The sequence below is a fragment of the Vicugna pacos genome, chromosome 18, assembly GCF_048564905.1.
Source record: "Vicugna pacos chromosome 18, VicPac4, whole genome shotgun sequence".
In the NCBI taxonomy this organism is placed as follows: Eukaryota; Metazoa; Chordata; class Mammalia; order Artiodactyla; family Camelidae; genus Vicugna; species Vicugna pacos.
The window spans coordinates 11,235,769-11,255,438 of NC_133004.1; the positions used below are offsets into that span (position 1 = coordinate 11,235,769).

Consider the following 19,670-nt stretch of genomic DNA (forward strand, 5'->3'; position numbering starts at 1 on the left):
CATTAACTGTCAAGGTAATCCACACAATTGAATCTTTTCTCTCTCTCTCTCTCTCTTTTTTTGTTTTTGTTTACATTTTTTGTTCACACAACTGAATCTTAATTTCAGAATACTCATTTTAGGTCTGAGCATTTCATTTATCTGCTTCATGATACTAAAATGTGGTGACACAAAGATTAAAATGATTTGGGCAGTATAAATTAGTAAGACCTGACTGTATCTGTCAACAGCTTAGAGCGTAGTCTCTTAGAATTTCAGGTGACACGGCATCTTTACACAAAGTAAAGCACCTCTCAGGTCTAATTGTTGTTTGCTGGATACAAGAAATGCCTTTAGGCTGCTTTACAGCGTATATGTTTATAGCCCGCACATTTTTTATATTCAACGAGTTTCAACGTTCAGCTTCCATCAGATACTACTTTGAATTTTGAGGAAGTCTGAAAATTAGTTCCCTTTCTGGGTACTTACTTCCATTTCTGCTCTGTCCATTTCATACTGACACAGTCTGTCCTTTAAACATCTGCATTCTTTAATTAACTCTTTGTTTCCTTCCTCCAGCATCAGAACTCGTCTGCTCATGGCTTCAACTTCTCCCATGTGATCCAGAAATGGCTCTGGAGTATTAAGTATTGTATTTTCACTTCTGGCTTCATTTCGAGCAACTTCTAGTTGCTGTCGAAGCAACGTGTTTTCACTTTGTAGTTGACATATTGTCTCCTTCAAGAGTGCCTGCTTTGCAATGTATTTGATGACGTCCCCTTGTTTGCTCTGAGACAAGTCAGTGTCCTTGTTTGAACGCTGGGCTTGGCCTCGGTCTCTATGCACACATTGTAATACCAACGTCGTTGGTCTAAGAGCATCTCTCCTGGGATGGAGCTCAATTTCTGGGCCACGGAATTGACGTTCAGCTTCAAGAAGTTGCTGAGGAAGCACCTCGCTGCTATCTTTTGGGTCAGGCAGCTCAAAATCCATTGTGTCCTGTAAGTGAAACCCCTCATCTCTTACTCTTTGAACTGTATGCAATAAACTGACATATCATAATTTCCTTTGAAGTGAAAGACTAATCTCTAAGTTTATACAACAAAAAGTTTGCAGTAACTGGGTATCCAACTGGAAAAACTTAAGGTGGATACAAATCTCAAACTTTAAACAACCAGAAATCCCCCAAAGTTCGAAAATTTAATTAAAGACAGTGAATCCATGAAAGTAAAAAAGAAACCATAAAAAGATGTTTAAGAAGCTCAGAATCGGAAAGGCCCTTCTTTCTCTGAAATACAGCAAACCCAAAAGGCTTAAAATAAAAAAAGAATAAATCTGACTACACTTAAAAATTATATCTGACATCTAGCCTTTACAGCTACCCCCAAAGTAAGAGCCTTAGCTCTGTAGAAATTGGGACAGGTTAGATTTCCTAAAAAATTCTTTCCTGAGAATATTCCATAAATATTCTCCCTTTCTAACATTTTTAGAGCGAGTTGTAAGAATTACATCTAAGGATAAATGATAAACCTAAGCACTGTACTAAGCACGTCTACAAACATCAGTTAACTCATTTAGCTGTGACAATTCTGGAATAAAGGGTTAAAAACACAAGCAAGCTGCAGGGTTTTCCCCAGGGCTTCTGACTCTCTGACTCTTACATCAAACCAAAGCTACTTCTCTAGGATAAATACATAAACACAAGAGAAGCCTTCTATTTCCCTAATGGTGAATACACTAAAGGTAAAGAAGGTCAAATTTACAGAGCTCTTCTTAGAAAATCAGGAGACTATTTGCTTCTGCAATAATTTTTATTTCTTCTTCATGGTTGTTTGTAACAGTAATGGGTGTGAAATAGCAGGGAAATACAGTGAACTGTTTTATTAAAAATAAAATACTGATCAATCAATTACCACTAAGTATAGATTATGGCATATCTATCACTATATCTGAAAGCTCCTTGTACTGAAATCGGATACCACATGGAGCAGAGCGTTACTTTTTATCACACGTAGGAGAATGACACCCAAACTACGGTTTCTGAACTGGCTATACTTTTTCCTCCTTACCATCAGTGGAAATGATAAAGTAACCTCTCCATTCGTCTATCAAAGGAGTGGGACCACTGCCAGAAACTAGAATGCCTGCCGTTAGTAGCAACAGTTTTGAGATAATGGAAAGCTCATCAATTCCTACGGACAATATTAACAGCCTCTCCTTGGATGAGGCCATCGTGAATGTCACTACACCACTGTTGCCGGCAAGTGGATTTGAATTCAAAATATCGCTTTATCCAATAGACCGGAAATGAAACCTCCAGAAAATACATTTACATATATAGGCTTTTAAAACCCTCTATACCTTCTGTACCTACAGTATTGGTTTTTAAACTATGTTAAGTATACAAATTCACACACACACACACACACACACGTTTGAAGATGACTAAAGAAAATACCTCAGCATTCATTTTCTTATTAGCCTTTTCTGCCTCCTTTTGTTGGGAAAGACGATGGGCCAGGATTTCATCTTGTATTACTCGGGCATTCTGCTCTGGAGAAAGTTGTCTCTGAGCATCATTTCGCTCTTCTAAAACCTGAAGACATATTACATTAGGGTTTGGGTTTTATACCATGAAAAAAAGTCAAAAAAAAGCTTAGGAGGGGAATCTTTTAAAAACATTTTTAAACCTGTTAATAAGAAGTAGCCTTTTTAAGCACAGGGACCTTTAATGCACATAAATAACTCAAATTCTAATATACATGATGGCTAAATGTATCCCAGAGCAAAAACACAAGGGATGTAGTATCATGAAAGAAAAACTTTTTTAGCACTTTTTAAATTGAGTTATAGTCATTTTACAATGTTGCGTCAAATTCCAGTGTAGAGCACAATTTTTCAGTTGTACATGAACATATATATATTGTGACTTTTTTTTGTTGTGAGCTACCACAAGATCTTGCATATATTTCCCTGTGCTATACAGTATAATCTTGTTTATCTATTCTGCATATGCCTATCAGTATCTACAAATTTTGAAATCCCAGTGACAGAAAATTTCTTTATAAGGCATTTAACCAGTTCCATCATAGTCTCAAGGTGATTTAGCCTGGATTTTAACTTCAAAAAGCCAAAATTAACACCTGGATTTGAATTAGACTTGTTACTTTGTTGAATGGACCCAAACCGTCAATCCTTATGTTAAGGATTAAGCTCAATTTAACTTCCATTCTTTCATTCAGAAAAGACACAGAGCATCTATTACATGCCAAGAACACCAAGAAATCAGTAAATTAAGCTCTAAATGTCATAGTTCATATTTAGGATGAGATAACTTTTATTTGTTTTAAATGAAAATATAGGTTAATTCAAAAGAATATTATAAATAATATTGATGAAACAGTGTTAGAGGAACGAAACTTTCACATTACGACTAATTTACCTGATTTGGTTTATTCCTTACGCTCTTCAGTTTGCATTCTAGTGCTCGGGCAGTGCTTTCAAGTTGTTGTTTCAGGTCAACTTGCTCATTGTATTGTTTCTCTTTTCTTTTTAAATCATCCTTAGACTTTTCGTATAACGTATAAGCATCTTTCTTCTTCTTTTTTTCTTGTTCTAATGTGAATCTGCAGTGAAATATGCTTACCTTAAAATTTACTTTGTTAGAAAATAAAAAGTTCATCTTATGATCTGGTTCTTCACATGCTGATTTATTACCCTAATGGAATTTCTATGTTCTCAATTTTTTTTTCATTTCTAAGTCTCACATTTTAATTTCCTCACTTCAATCTCTTCATAAAGATACACACACACACACACACACGTTTGAAAAGTAGCAATGAAAAGACAAAATGCTACTGGGTTTCAGACAAGAGCAACTCTGGTCAATAGTGTAGGAAAGAAATTTTGCAATTATTCAGTAAGGTTTGAATTGAAAATAACCCTTTTTTCCCCACATAGTCATAGATTACTCCTTCATTGGGACAGAGAATTTAGTTACTAGTTAAAAGAGAAGTTGCTATTTAGAAACAAGTTTATAAGTTCATGAGAGATAAAATTTCAACTTCCTGAGGTATTACAGGGACTCCTACATGATCTCCAGGGGAAGGTAACATCCGCAGGGGTCTTTTCCAGAACACAGACCCGCTAATTAGCATAATCCAAGGCGAGGCTGGGGAGTCTACTCCCTGATGCCCTACACTATGTTTCTTTTTTTGCAACACTTTGAACTTACCTTGTTGAATATTATTTATTTAGTAAATCATTTTTAAACCCCTTTTGGTACAAGGCAGGATCCATAGTAAGTAATTAAAAAATAAAGAGTAATCCATGCTTTCAGCGCAGACCTTTGAACTAATCTTCTCTCTGTATGAGAGCGATGCTGAATAAGCTAACCAGTAATCACTTTCCACTTTGCTTTTCAGTCCATCCATTCATATGTTAAGAATCAAACTGCATAAATTTTTTTTAAAGTTTCTGCCTTGAGAAAAATGGTCATTTCATAATTCTGCAAGTGGGAACGTAAAGTAATATAAACTTTCTGGAGGACAATTGAGAGATAAAGATCAAAGATTTTTTTTAAAGAAATATAGAATGAGGAGATACATATATATATATATATATATATATTATTGGCTGTGTTATTTCCAAGAGTCTCATATTCCACAGTATTAATGAAATTTTCTCCCCTGTAAAATCCCAAAAGGTAAGTTAGCAATTATAAGACTTCTCCTACATACCTACAGTATTAAAGTAAATATAAAAAGTTCAAATATTTCTTTAAAACCAAGAAATTCAGTACCTCATGCGGCAGAGCTCTCGTTCCCACTCCACATTTTGAAGTTTTAACTGTGATTTTGCTTCTCTTGTTTTCAGCAGCTCTGTGTGTAGCCAGTTCACCTTATTTTCCATTTCTTTAAGTTTTCCTCTAAGTACTGCACAGTCAGATTCTTCAAGTTCTATTGATCTGACTGAATCAACTGGATCCTGAATTTTCAATAACCGATCAGAATCTGCATTAGGAAGAAAACAAAAATAGAAACAAAATAGATGAATAATTTTTGTGTATAAAGGACTGTGCAGGACTGTGCATTTTCACATTCATTCATCCATACGTTGAACAAATGGATATTGAGCATCTATAACGCAGATATTAAAAGAATGACAAAGTAATATTATGAACATTATGCAAATAAATTTGACAATTCAGATGAAGTGGGTAAAATTCCTTGAAGGAGAGAAATTACAAAAGCTCAATGAAGAAAGAACAAATAAGCTAAAAAGCCCTAGATCTTAAAAACCAAAAGTCCTATTTAAAGACCTCACGACAAAGAAAATTCCAGTCCCAATGGTTACACTGCTGAATTCTACCAAATATTTTAGGAAAATTTAATACCAATTCTACACAAATTCTCCTCAAAAAGCGAAGAGGAAGAAATACGTCCTCATTCTATAAAACTGACATTACCCTGAATCCAAAACCAGACAAAGATATTACAAGAAAGAAAACTAGTGTCATGAAAATGGAGGTAAAAATTCTAAACAAATCAATAGCCAAATAAATCCAACAATACAGGATAACTCATCGTGACCAAGTCGGGTGTATCCCAAGAATGCAGGGCTGTTTTAACACGTAAAACTCAATGTTATTCATCATAGTAACAAACTAAAAAAGAAACCATATGATCATGTCAGTGGATAAAAAGAGGCACTTGCCAAACCTCAACATCTATTCCTGATAAAAACTTCCAGCAAACTAGGAACCAAGGGAACGTCTTCACTATGACAAAGATCTGTGCTAAGCCTACAGCTGACACCATACGCAACGGTGAAAAACGGAATGCTTTTCCCAGAAGGTGAGGAACCGGACAGGAGTGGCTTCTCTTACTCCTTCTAATCAGCACTGTACTGGAGCCAGTGCGATCAGGCAAAATAAAGAACCAAAAGGCATCTGGATGGGAAATGAAGAGGTAAAAGTGTCTGCTAATCAGCGGGAAATATGATTACATGGTCCGAGTCAGCTAACTCCAACCTGTGGGCTGGGTTGCTTGCTTTGGTAAATAAACTTTTACTGAAATACGACCACGTCCATTAACTTGTGTATTGTCTATGGCTACTCTTGTTGCAATGCTGACAGAGCTGATTAGCTGTGACAGAGAATGTATTTATTTATTGGCTGCAAGTCTTAAGTGTGAACTGTCTTTAGTAAGACAGTAGTTTAAAGAAGAAAAAGCTTGACCACCTCTGGTTATGTAGAAAATCTGAGAGAATCCATAAAAAGGCTACTAGAACTAACAAATGGGTTCAGCCAGGTTGGAGGGCACAGAGTCAGCATACAGAAATCAACTGTATTTCCATCATCAGAAACTGAAATTTAAAATACATTATTTTAAAACAAATAAATGAAAATATACAACTTACAACCTCACTGAAAAATAAGAAATACAGGTAAACTCATAAAAGACGGAAAGACCCAGACACTAAAAACTCTAAAATATTACTGAGAAAATCAAGGAAGACCTATGTAAACGGAGAAGTAAACTTTGTTCGGGGTTAAAAATTCCGTATTGTTAAGAAGTCAATTCTCCCCAAATTAATCTACAGATTCAACATAATCTACATCTCATTTCCAGGACACTAGCAGACTTTTTTTTTTTTTTACACTGACAAGCTGATTCTAAAATTCACGTGGAAAGAAGGGTAATAAAAGGAAACAAGATGAAGCCAGAGGACTGTGGCCTTTGACCATGGAGCTACGAGAAGCAGGAGCTGGATTTTAGGCAAGGAGGTAACAAAGACCTGAATTTTAAAAACCGTCTAGTAATCCCGGTTGCGGTGTAGACCAAGGTCCCAGGAGGCGGAGCGGCGGCGAAGAAAGTCCTGAGGTGATTTCAGCGTTCTAGGAGGGAAGCAGCGATGACCTGACCCCGGGTGAAGGCGTAGGAGCAGCAGAGGCAACAGAAAGCACAGGGAGAGGGGACGGCCACAGCCCCTGGCTGGCAGCGCACACGTCTGATTCTGCTTCAACACAGAGCAGGCTTCTGAGACGCAGCGGCCTGTGACGCAGCCGCGCTCCCCGGGCAGCGCTGGGTGTGCGCACGTCACCGCGAGACACTTAAACGGGCTGTGCAGTCACACGGGGGGCCTACCTTTACTCTCCGGGCCAAGTCGTTTGATCGGCCTCAGGGTGTTCTTAGAATTATGCAAAAGCGACTCGGAATCCTCGGAAGCTGTCCCCGGTGACAGAGTTAAGTCATCGAGGCCATCCACAGAATTCATCTGCTCTTTGACCTACAAATAAATAATGCTATTTCACAGTGTCCCCAACATAGTTATAAAATAGGCTCAGTGTACAGAGGTGATAGATATCCATCTTTTTATGGGAGCAAAAACACAGACACTTCTCGAAAGAACTGATTTCTGTCAAAAGGCTAACTTTATCAATAGTGTTTCTAAATGATTTTTAAGTAAATGTTTCTACAACAAAGGAGGATTTTCTGTTTTTCCACTCTATCTTTTATAATTTTTTTTTACTACAGGAAAACAATATTCAGGAAGGTTTTTTTGCCTCAATTCCAAGGATAAAGTTTAACTATAAATGATTATAGATCCTAAGTTTTGTAACTAGATAAAATGCTATTAAAAACTAAATATTAAATAATTATTTATTGACTCTAAAAGTCTAGTTTGAAAGGCAATTTCTTTTGAAATGTGTTATTAAAGCACAGGAAACAGTATTAAACCAGAAATTTAAATTTACATTTTTACATACCTGTGAGTGGTTATTTTCACTTCCATCAAGTCTTTCTTCCTCTTCCTCGGATGTCCTTTCTAAGTCTAGGTCTGCTGAAAAATGAATATGCTTAGTTAAAATTCACTTTTATCTAGAACAGCTAGATAAAAGGCATCATCTTTATAAAAACATAAAACACATTTCATCAATTGACAGTTTAAATTAAGCTTAATCTTTAGCCGGATATTTACTTAAGAAATACTTCTAATTATTTAAAACTTCAACAAACTATTTGGGAAATACTAGATGTTACCAGATTAAAGACATACAAACATCTCAAAGTTTCACTCACAAATTGATTCACCAGACATGAACAAAACAAAGAGAAATAAAACAAAATTTAAAAATACAGTAGAAATATACAAAGTCACGATAGACTCTATTCTCTACCTCCTAACACTCTACCTCCTAACAGTACCTTTTTAACAACATACCAAGCTTCAAGAGCAATGTTATTCATGGTTTCCAAAATTACTGCTACTTTTTATGCTTTTATCTTTCCTTTATCTGAAACATTTCCCTCTATTGTTCTGACAAGTTCCTTTTCCTCTTTGAAGACTCAGCCTGCTCTGTGAAGTCCTCCTTGATTACAGCTGCCTTTCTGCAGAGACACAGGGATCTCTTTCCTTGGAGCTACCTTGGTACTTCACAGATTTTTCTAGTGTAACTTCACCAGCTGAACTGTAAACTATTTCTTTACATGTCTATCCTCTTTGCTCCTCTGCTGCCGAGGACAAACTCTTAAAAGTATCTTTGTATAAACAGGACTTATTAGAAAAACTGAGTTTAGAGCTTGTAGTCACTACTATAGGAGATAACTGAGATTCTTTTGTAAATACAACATTAATTCTGCAGGTAAGGATAGAAAAGATAAAACTACAGGAGCAGAAAAAATATTGTATGACTTATTACTACAGCTCTGATTATATCACTGATCAAGGCACTAAATTAATTGGTATAGAAAATAGAACACGTATTAGAGGTGGTTAATCAACAGACTGGGTATCCTAGAAGAATTAGAATTGATATTCCATATATTATTTTTAAGTGATAAAGCACTCCTTAAAAACCAATATCCTTTTCGACCCATCAATCCATTAAAAATAATAAAACAAGCTGATATACTGTGCGGACACAGTTAATAAGAAGGAGGTCCTGTGTAGCAAATTCCCAATGTCTGCCACTACCGCTGGGAAAGCCACTTCTAACGTACAGAAAGGCAGAGAACATACTAGAAATACTTTGATATTTAGTTGCAGAGGTACTTTTTCAGTTACACTGAATACAGCTGTAACAAATATTTATAAATTCAGAGCTAGATAAAAATAAAGCTAAGAAACCATACTTTGAGAAGGGAATCTTTGGATGTCCACCTAGGTTTCCCAACTACTCACAAAGCTCTAGACATCATCCTCCTACCCGCTCTCAGGAGTGTGCTAAATACTATTCTGAACGAACTAACTTTCTCCTAATTCTCTTTGCTATTTAATATGTTGCTTTGGTCGGAGGTTGAATGTAAATGTCATGCCAAAAGGTATTGTCTGGTTGTAGGTTGCATAAAAGGAGTAAACACAAAGGAGATCCTGCCACAAAATGATTTCTGCAAAGTCAGCGTATGGTGAAGCCACGCACAGGTAGGCCACGGCTAGCTCTCTGTGCTGCTTTATTACCTTCTTTGCGGCTTCTGTTCTCTGGCAGCTGTGACTCACACAGGCCACGGAGCGCTGCATTTTCTGACAGAGACACGGCTCCAATATTCATCCGGTCTTTATCTACCAGGGCCGTCTGCCTCAGTTCTGTGGGTGCTGACTGGTTTGTGGTCACTGATTGTGATGCCAACGGACATTTGCCAACTTTCAAATGCTTGGCTCTTTGACCAGCCTCATTATTCAGGCTCAAACTAGTAGAAACCCAGTCTGAAGAACCTGAAAACAAAGTTTCCACTTATTAGAATGTGAATAAAAATACAAACTTGACTAACTTTTACGAATTCTCTTCCCAGAGCAGCCAGCCCCACGTCCGCAGCCCCACGCCCTCCTCTCCCCGAAACACACTGCTCCTTCCCAGCTGGCTGTACTTTACATGTCATTGCTGTTCATATAGGGAACCACTGTCTCTCTTTTTTCTACCTTTAGTTTTCTAGTATTACTAATTTGGATTCACTCATCACTCTCTAGAAAACAGTCTATATTCTGTAAGAGCTTTATGAATAATTATGACTCTTCAACATATGAATTTTTTCATTAACAAAATGTATGTCTAACCAGCCATTTACCAGACGTTTAAATATGCATGACAGTATTGTGTCCTAGAGACACGGGCTTTAAGAAAACTTTTACTGAATGGCACTACTTACGTTACAATGAGACAGTCTTTCCTCAATATACCAATATCTTCAGAATTCTTACCTTAAGCCTTAGATAAACATCATAAACTTACATAAGAAAGGACAGCCTTGAGTGACTAATTTTTTCCATATAAAAACAGGGTAAGTCTAGGTACTAACTAGATCCAAAGAGTACAGGGTGCCACGAGACAGGAAATATGTAATAAAAATGCTTTCCTTTTCTTAAAAGAATTAAGTTGTCAAATTTAAACTTTTAGAGACAAGTTAAAGAAAAAAAGGCAAGAAATGTAGGAGTGAACTTTAAAGCCCGTTTCATCACAAGGGCCCCTTTATCATTTCACATCCATGAGCCCTGTTTAAAACAGCAGTTCTCAGGTGCCATCCGAGAAGCCCTGAAGCCCCAAGTTCCGTCCATCTAGGGAGTCCAGGAGGTCGAAACTAATTTCACAATAATACTGAACGCTATTTTCATTCTCATTCTCCGTTAAGTGTGCAGTGGAGGTTTCCAGATACATGACATGTGATAACATCATAGCTTTATGGAATGTTTCTGTGTGCTTGTTTTTTAAATCTTTCAGTTTTATTTTCTAATATAATAAACATCAATAGATACAACCCACTTAAAAGTTCTTCAGAATTCTCAATAATTTTTCATAGTATAAAAAGTATCCTAAAACCCCAAAACTTCTGGGATTATTGTTTTAAAAGATCATGTCTACCAAATACTAAGGTAGGACTAGTAACTCCCATCATTTTTAATAAGCAAAGACACGACACCACACACACACACTCTCCTAATCAAAACATCCAGTTGGCTTAAGATCTTCAGGCTAGGGAAATAGCTCAGTGGTAGAGCACATGCTTAGCATGCACAAGGTTCTGGGTTCAATCCCTAGGACCTCCATTAATAAATAAACACAGAAATAAATAAACATCATCAATGTGATAGCACTCGATGAAATAATTAAAGTGAAATACGACTGACATGTTAGCCAGTGAAGCTTTACCCCACGTAACGGTCAGAATTCAATTAAGCATTTTAAAACTCTGGAAAACTCTTAGAACCTAATAATCAATCTCTCAGAATCCCTGAGAAGTACAGGGACTCCAAACTGAGCACTTTGGTGTCTCCCAACATCAATAGAAACGTCCGAGTCAAAGCTGACATTTTAAAAACCTATTTCTTATGCTTATATATATTTTTCAAACATGGATACCGATCATAACACCTGCCTTACTTATGTCATCTTTCAATTAAATTTGAAAAAATAAAAGGAATTAGGAATAAGAAGACTGTACTTCATTTCATAGTTAAATTTGTATTGCAAAATTTACCTGATTTGAATCTTTGTAAATTCTTCATTGCTCCTGTTTTTTTAGGAACAGAATCTTTCACTCCAACTGCAGGCTGAATGGTTTTTGAAACAAATCGATTAATAATGTACATTTGATACAATCTGTAGTAATAATTCAAGGGGGGAAGGTCTAGCTCAGTGGCAGAGTGCCTGCTTAGCAGTGCATGAGGTCCTAGGCTAAATTCCCAGTACCCTCATTAAAAAAAAAAATTCAAGATAAAAGTATAAAAGTTTTTACCTTCAGGTGAGGACATTTTCCAGTAGAACCTAAAAGCCAAAAGGGACACATAATCAATTATAAGTAAATATGAAAGCCAACTATCCAGTCATGCGGTTAGTACTGAGCGCAATCCTCATGCTTGCTTTGGAAATGAACACGTTAGGTTTCGGTGTTTTGTTTTTCAGGGGCAGTTAGGACAGCAACAAGACAGACATATGAATCCATTATAGATACTGAATAAAGAGCAGGAATATAGGTTTAACAAAACATGCAGTTAAGATGTCAAAAGTACGACTATGTTTCAAATGACTTTATAAAATAGAAACGGGCACATATACAAGTGTGAACATGCTGCCTGAGGAGGAGAAAAGCGATCTTTAATCAGAGGAACAAGTCACGGCTCCAAGAAGACAAAAGTGAAAGCTGACGGTAAAATGCAACAGCACATCTTTCATGCGACTGACACCATTAGACTACAAGTGTTTATCATGCCCTTCAATTTGTCCTGTGATTTAGGAAGTCCACAGTTGTGATGGCAGTTCATTTGAATGTGCAGTTCACTTCTCGTCCGAGAAAGTGTTATGAATTGATCAGCCTGGATACATACACACTTGTAGAATAATCGTTCATAAAAATATTCATTTTTTCCCATATCCACATGGGCTACCGGTATGCCTACATTTCTTGGATCCTCTAGCTGTCAAAGTTTCTTGATCCACTCATGCAAGAAAGAATGTATACTGAGTTTTCAATATTGAAATCTGGTGATCAAAAAAAAATTTCATTGCCACAGAATTATTAGACATTAAGTCTTTTATGTTTCAAAACCTGTGTAGTATTCACTGAAAATAACAACTTTAGCATTTATGGAATGAATCCTATTAATTTCTTTTATTCCCAAAATTGGTTTGGTAAATCAGGCTAATGTTTAAAAGGATTATTGTGAAACAAGTATCTTATCAAAAAATTACGTATCATTAAAAACAACAACAACAACACAGCCAATGCTTCATATTCAAGTTAGTCTCATTTGAATAACAAATACCAGTACAACATTTATCTTTGAAGCCTGATAGGAGGAGAGGCCGTGGTTTACCCCAATTCTAGGCCCCCTCCTGATTCCAGTATTCTCTGGAGTGGCAATGATCTAACCTGGCTTCAGTGCAAATACACTGATGCCATCGAAAAGGAGTCCTCTCAAGGTTCCTCCTCAATTCCAAAATCACCTACCTGCTGCCTGTTTTTCCTCCTTCCTTCCTTTCACTTTCCTCTTCAAAGGTACCTCTACATCTTCCCCTTTTCTATTCTTCTGACAGAGATGATCCCCACCACTTCTTTTTCCTCTCTGCTTAGCTGCAGTAGCTTACATCTCTAATTTCTACTTCAACTCTTTGCCTCCCTCTGGCTATGAACGTGCTCAGAAAGAAAAACAAAATCATGCTTTTCCTTGTTGCTGTTGTCTTAAACTCCCCAGTGGCTCTTCTTCCAGATTCCCCTACACACAAGTCTATCCTCTGAGCATGATCTGAAGACCAGCAACAAGGGCATCACCTGAGAGCTTGTTAGAAACGCAGACCCACTACTCAGAATGTGCACTTTTCACTGGGTCCCCAGGTGACTAAAATTTGAGAAACTCTGGTCTATACCGCGTCTGCTTCTATAGCACTCGGACTTAACTGATCCCTCTGAAACAGCCACACGCGTCTCACTGTTAACACTTCCCCAAAAACTGCATCAGGATTTGCAGACTTTTCAGTGAACTCTTTACCAGGCTCCAGCGCCCCTGACCTCCCCGGAACGCACCCTGCTCTCCACCTCTTTCCCACTCTCTTCTGTTGGCCTATGAGACGCCATCCTATAAGGCAGCAACACGCTGCATGACACGAAGGTCCAGACACTGACAGCTGACCACACCCGCCTGTGCTCACCGGCAGCCACACCCAGCTCTGCGGGATCAGGTACCGCAGTCCTCACCGCCTTCCTAAGGGTCAGGGGACGAGGGAGTGGGACATTCTGCCCTGCCTCCCGGACAAGGTTTGGTGCTGGAAGGAGTTCACTTCATACCCGTCTCATTTCAAACACTCTTCTCTTCCTTCTTCTAAAGAACTATTCTACATTACCACCTCCTGCCAGGGACCCCCCTCCTTTTCCTTCATTTACTCCCCTCCTCTCTACCTCCCTCATTCTTCGCTCCCTCCTTCCCTCCTCCTGGTTTCCTGACTGTCCTCAGGTCACAGAGCATCTTGAAAGAAAGCTGACAACTGAGCTCCTTACACAGCATTCTAGTTTAATCTGTTGCTGACACCTGGTAAGATATACAATTTACTTCCTTTTCTCCTCTTTTTTCTCACTATATGTTCAACAGGTGATGTTCTTTGGCTGAGAGAACAGATCCAAATCCATATTTTACAGAATGTTGATTTAAAACGACTTTTTTTGGAATAAAATACAGTACTTACTTTCTACTTGTCCATTTAATGTCTTTTTTTCTCCTAGACCTGCAGCTCCAGATAAATGAACAACACGGTTCGGTAGTTCACTCTCGGAGATACTCTGTTAAGATTAATATTAATAATGAGTTGCATAAAGATTTCCTGATCCCTTTCTAAGAAAATACCTGTGTTTCCTACCTTATTATTTTTTTTTTAATTTCCTACTTTAAAAGCAATTAGACTCGAAAACAAAATAAGCATATCCTGGAAACCCAAACATTTAAATAGAAAATTTCATATACACTCTTTAGATCAAGTCTATCTTTTATCTTCAGTTGGCTTTTGACTCTGTAAACTGAGCATGGAAAGCTAGAGCAAATATTTTCACAGACAAAATACTGACTTACATGCAGATTTCAACAAAGAATTAACTTCAAAGCACCTAATTCCATTTTGCATTCCTCGACAAAAGAAGAGGACGTTTAAAAACATATGTATTTTTATATGTATAACTGAATTGCTTTGCAGGTACACTTGAAACTAACATTATAAACTGACTACACTTCAGTAAAAAATTAAAATACATATTTAAATATATTCTTTAATAAGTATGCTATACATTTAAAATGTTTCTTAGGACAGATATTGTTTTGAGCATTAAAATAACATACACGGCATGAAAAGAAGCCTTGGAGTCTGTCATGCTGGGTATTAACAGAACACTGTGGAAACTGCTACATTTCAGTAAACAAAGGCTTAGCAGAATCTATTATTTGATAAAACTTTTATTGATAGGGAAAATAGTTGAATAAAGTACCAAAGTAGAAAGAAAAACATTTGTTTAAATTAACAGCAGAAAAATTTTAAATGTAGCTATGCAGCTCTTCAAAAAAGTACCATAAGCTTTACTTTACTAAGGGAAGAATAAGAACACTGTTTAGTGACCACCCACATGTGCCAGGCCCTTATGATGCACATTCTCTTTTCTACACACAACAATAATAAAAGTGATTCTAAGGACAGTTACCCACTTGCTGCTTCCTGGTCACTCCAAGATGCTGGAGTACCGTGATGAGCAGATGGGACCCGCTGTTCTCTCTGTCTGGAACATCCCTCCCCGGGACCTACGTGTGACTGGCTCCTTCCTGTCCATCACCTGGCAGCTTTGGTCACACTCAGCTCTTTTCTGACTACCTAAATTCCACCCTTACTCCACCCTCGTCCTAACTACAAACTCCCCCACTGTTGTCTAACCTAACGCTCTCCACGTTCCTTATATGAAGGACTTACTGTCCCTGATAAAGGGGGTTCCTGTTTACTAGTTCTTCTGTTCCTGCCACTACAGCCTAACCCCTCAACTGCTACATTCAGTGTCTAACTGCCTGGTGCATAGCTGGTGTTCAGGAACAGGAATTTAGTTAAGGTCAAAACATCTAAAAATCCCCAGAGGGCTTCAAGTACCAAAGCAATTTATACCTATCAGAGATGTCTGATAATAGTCTACCAACACTCAACATACCCCAAATGAGAAATCCCCATGCCCGCTCTAACTTTCCCATTTTATTGTCCTTCAGATTTTAAAAAAGTGTCCTCAGCATTTCACTAGGTCCCTAGTGGCCACTGTGATCATTCTGTCTTACATTTCTATAGCACCCTTTACAGTTGACAACGTGTTTTCACATTTGTTACCACATTTTTGTTCATGACACATAACCTGAGAGGTAGGTATCAGTACCATGTCTTTGAATGAGGTCACTGACATTCAAATAAGTCAGACAGGTTTTTCCAAGATCCCACAGTGGGTCAGAACCAGGATGCTACGTCTGCTGACTTCAGATACAGTGCTGTGCCACCAGGCAGGAGCTGCCGAGATCCAAGAGTTCAGGCTCTCCTTACCTCTTTCTACGGCTATCGCCTTGGAATAGGTCATCACTACCCTGCACTTAGCTTCCTTCAAGTTCGGTCGCCATAAAGGTACTCAGTGTACGCTATTTTCCCTACCCAAAATGGGCTGTCCTCAGTAAAACATCACTAAGCCAAACTGCTGGTATTTTAACCCCACATATTTATTACTGTTCCCCATGCTTTGGCTTATCCTGAAATGTTCATTGCAGCTCTACTTGACAATCCAAATATAACAGTACTTTCAAGTCACAGGCACTGTCTTTTCAAGGACAAAGTGGTTAAACAAACAAAAGCACCGGTTTTTGGTGGGTTTTTTTTTTTTTTTTTTTGGTACAACCTGTTTCTCTCTGAATCTCACGAAGAGCTTTACACATTCCTTTATAACAAAGAAACAAACATCTGGTCACAGGCTGACCAAGAATTATTGTCTTTAGTTTTTAGAAAAGGTGACTTCAGAACCCAAGCCGATTCCCTGTGACTTCTAAGCCTTGGCTTTTGCACTACATACACCAGTTTCATTACGTGAGTCTGGAAAATTAACAGAAGTGCACTCTGCAGTGGTATGACATGCAGCACCGAATGACTCTGCTAAGTGTGGGTTAAAATGAGGAAAACATTTTGCTGGGAAAATGCACAAGTCAGACAGTGAAGTCAAGGCATCCCTCCATTTACGTTTTAACATCGCGCAATGCTTATATTTGAATGTAATACTGATAGAAGGCAGCACCTCAGAATTCCAGGGTAATTTGACGTCCTCCTTTTCTTCTAATCCTAATGCTGAAGTGGCGCCTACAAAATGCAGTCACAGATACGTTAATGACAACACATACCACCGGGAAGTTTAAATATATATGTTAAGTCTATCTCGATTCATGAATATGTCAATAAATTAAAGTGGCAGAAAAGAATTTCGGAAGGTTGAAACATTTTCTGGAAGAAAAGTTGGTCACAGTTGGGGTATTTGTGAAAGAAGATGGCAAAAGAAAAACACTGAAGAAGAAATGGATATCGTATTTGGATCTACACACTTCAGGTTTCTTACACTACCTTTTTTGTTTCTTTAATGGCGGTACTGGCAACTGAACCCAGGACCTCGTGCATGCTAGGCATGCGCTCTCCCACTGAGCTATACCCTCCCCCTTCCAACCACATTAGCTTTCAAGCAGGGAAGAAAATCCACAGATGCTCACTGACGTCCCACCTCTGGCACTTTTGTGTGCTCCGTCAGTAGAAATCAATGTGTTGTGATCTGCTTGCTCCTTTACGACACTGTTAACAGTCCGAGTGCCGTTCTCTTTTCCCCCAGTTTTTGGCTTTGTTGCCTCTTCCTATAAAAACAAAACAAAACGTAACAAAAACCCAACTTCAGAAAACATCGTATTCCTACGCTTGGTCATTCAATCAATCAGTCAGGAAGACAACATATATTTACTGTATGCATCAGATCATAGGCATTACCCTGGGAGAAGCTGGCAATGGACATAAAAGACAGATTCTGCTCTATATTCTAGGGGAGGCAGAGACACATGAAAATGAATCAACACAGACAAGTATCATTCAACAGCTCTACACCTGAAGTGAACAGACACAGCAAGGGCACAAAGGAGAGAAGAGACTTGCTGCATGTCAATAGCTCCGGGAATGCTGGGAAGACCAGACTGTGTCTTAAAAGACAGACCCAGTGCAGAGAGCAGATGTGAAGGGGATTCTAAAAAGGGCAGCCTGAGCCAAAGGTCGAGATGTGAAACAGCACGAGAAGTCACATGGAAAACTAGAACTCAGTTACTGGGGATGGAATGGAGAGACAAAATTAGCTAGATTAAATATAAGACATCACTTCATCAATTTAAATGTGAGGATTTCTTAAAAAAAGAAATAACTTCAAGTTAAAACTAACTTCCATAGGTAACTATATTCACTATCTCACAAACAACTACAATGGAAAAGAAAGAAAAAGAATTAGATATATATACAGAGATATGTATAACCAAATCACTTTACTGCACACCTGTAACTCATACAATCCTGTACATCAACTACATTTGAACTAAAAAACAAACTTCTATAACCAAAAAGAAAAAAGGTGAGGATCACATTTTCTTTCTTGTTGTTCATAAAATCGGCTATGTGTCCTTCAGAAGAGTCTGAGCACTTTTTTCCATGACCTGACTTTTCCTTCTCTTAATTTGAATTTGAGGTGATTTCTATCATAATTTGTACTATGGAGTTCCTGCTCTCACTTAACCCCACTATTTCTGCTGTGTTTGTATAATCATCTCTCTCATTTTGACACTCATTTGTTTTGTCCTTATTAGATGAACCCTTCCCCTTTGTACCCCTGCCCATCTTCATATTCATCCAGCTGTTCTTTCCTGTTGCTCTCTTACTCTTTCTTTTCTTAATGGCATATTTGAGAACTGTTTATTGCCACCAACCTTTACAAATCTCAGTCCTGCACGTGCACCTCTCTTGTTATCACACCGTTTCCTATTGTGATCTTGAGGACTTCCATTCCTGTGTAGGATCCTTTTCATCCCCATGAGAATCAGGGGGACGGTAAGTGAGAAAGCACAGGAAGGAAAAGTTAAAACCAAAACGACTTACCTCTGAAACACCAAGGACTGCTGAAGACGAGAGAGATTCCGGTGCTGGGAAGGCAGGGTGAGAAAAGCCTGAAACTTCAGTCGATGGTTGGGAAAAGTTTCTAACTGCATCTTCATTTTCACTATTAGTATTATTGTCCTCAAAGAAGGTGCTAGTTCCTGGTTTCAAAACACCATCTTTTGCCTCTGCTGTAGTGAAAACAAGGTATGGTAGATGAAATTATCTGTAATTTCTCATCAGTGAAAACACAAAAAGACAGTCTTCAAATAACTTACTGTTTATCACAGGTTCTTCCCAGGCCCGAATTAGCTTGGCGAATCTTGGATGCCGGATTTTCTAGAGAAGAAAATAGCAGCTTTAAGAACAACAAATACGAAACTCAATAAAATAACTGTAACATTCCCCATTCCTAGATGATCTAACACAAAGAGCGCTGGCTTTGGAGTCATTCAGATATGGATCCAAGTCCCGGGTCTGTCATTTATCAACCTACATCTTCTCATGGGGTGAGGATTATGACAGATGACCTCAGGGGTCCCAAAATGTTACTTTCTTTACCCCTCATTGATTATTATACAAACACTATGGTATCCATTAGATGACTTTCTTGACCAAAATGATCTAGAACAAAATCTTATACCTGATAAGAGTCCTTTTGAAAAAACTCACATTAAGAAATTTAAAGTGGTTGTTGTATTCTGAAATGTGCTTGTATGATTTATATGTGTGTGAATGATCCCTCATGGGGGAAATATGAGAGTTTACTTTCTAGCAGTATCTCATTTGGATGAGTTAGAACAGCAAACACTATAAGCTACTTCTATTCCATTCGCCAAAAAGCTAAAGACAAATGGTTGTTCAAAGTCAGTTACTTCTAAGAAAGAGGAATAAAAACAAAAGTAATTCTGAGGGGCAATGACTCATGAGTGAAAGCCACACACATAGTAAACAGAAAGCTGTCACTAAATATGTTCACAGAGGCAGAGTGAGATGGACGGAAAGAGCAGACACCGAGGAAGTGTTTTCTGCAGAGAAA

General features: G+C 38.0%; 1 protein-coding gene across 1 annotated transcript in view; it reads right to left on the bottom strand.

The window, feature by feature from the left end:
• LOC102541874 (ankyrin repeat domain-containing protein 26-like) overlaps positions 1–19,670 on the bottom strand; it is a 52,637-nt gene that overhangs the window by 15,987 nt on the left and 16,980 nt on the right. Inside the window, 16 exon segments of the mRNA XM_072942159.1 lie at positions 469–978; positions 2,438–2,575; positions 3,422–3,605; positions 4,781–4,991; positions 7,128–7,269; positions 7,751–7,824; positions 9,442–9,696; positions 11,454–11,526; positions 11,712–11,740; positions 12,373–12,392; positions 12,394–12,454; positions 14,153–14,246; positions 16,758–16,819; positions 17,232–17,358; positions 18,635–18,822; positions 18,910–18,970. Coding sequence (XP_072798260.1) covers positions 469–978; positions 2,438–2,575; positions 3,422–3,605; positions 4,781–4,991; positions 7,128–7,269; positions 7,751–7,824; positions 9,442–9,696; positions 11,454–11,526; positions 11,712–11,740; positions 12,373–12,392; positions 12,394–12,454; positions 14,153–14,246; positions 16,758–16,819; positions 17,232–17,358; positions 18,635–18,822; positions 18,910–18,970 — 2,229 coding nt within the window.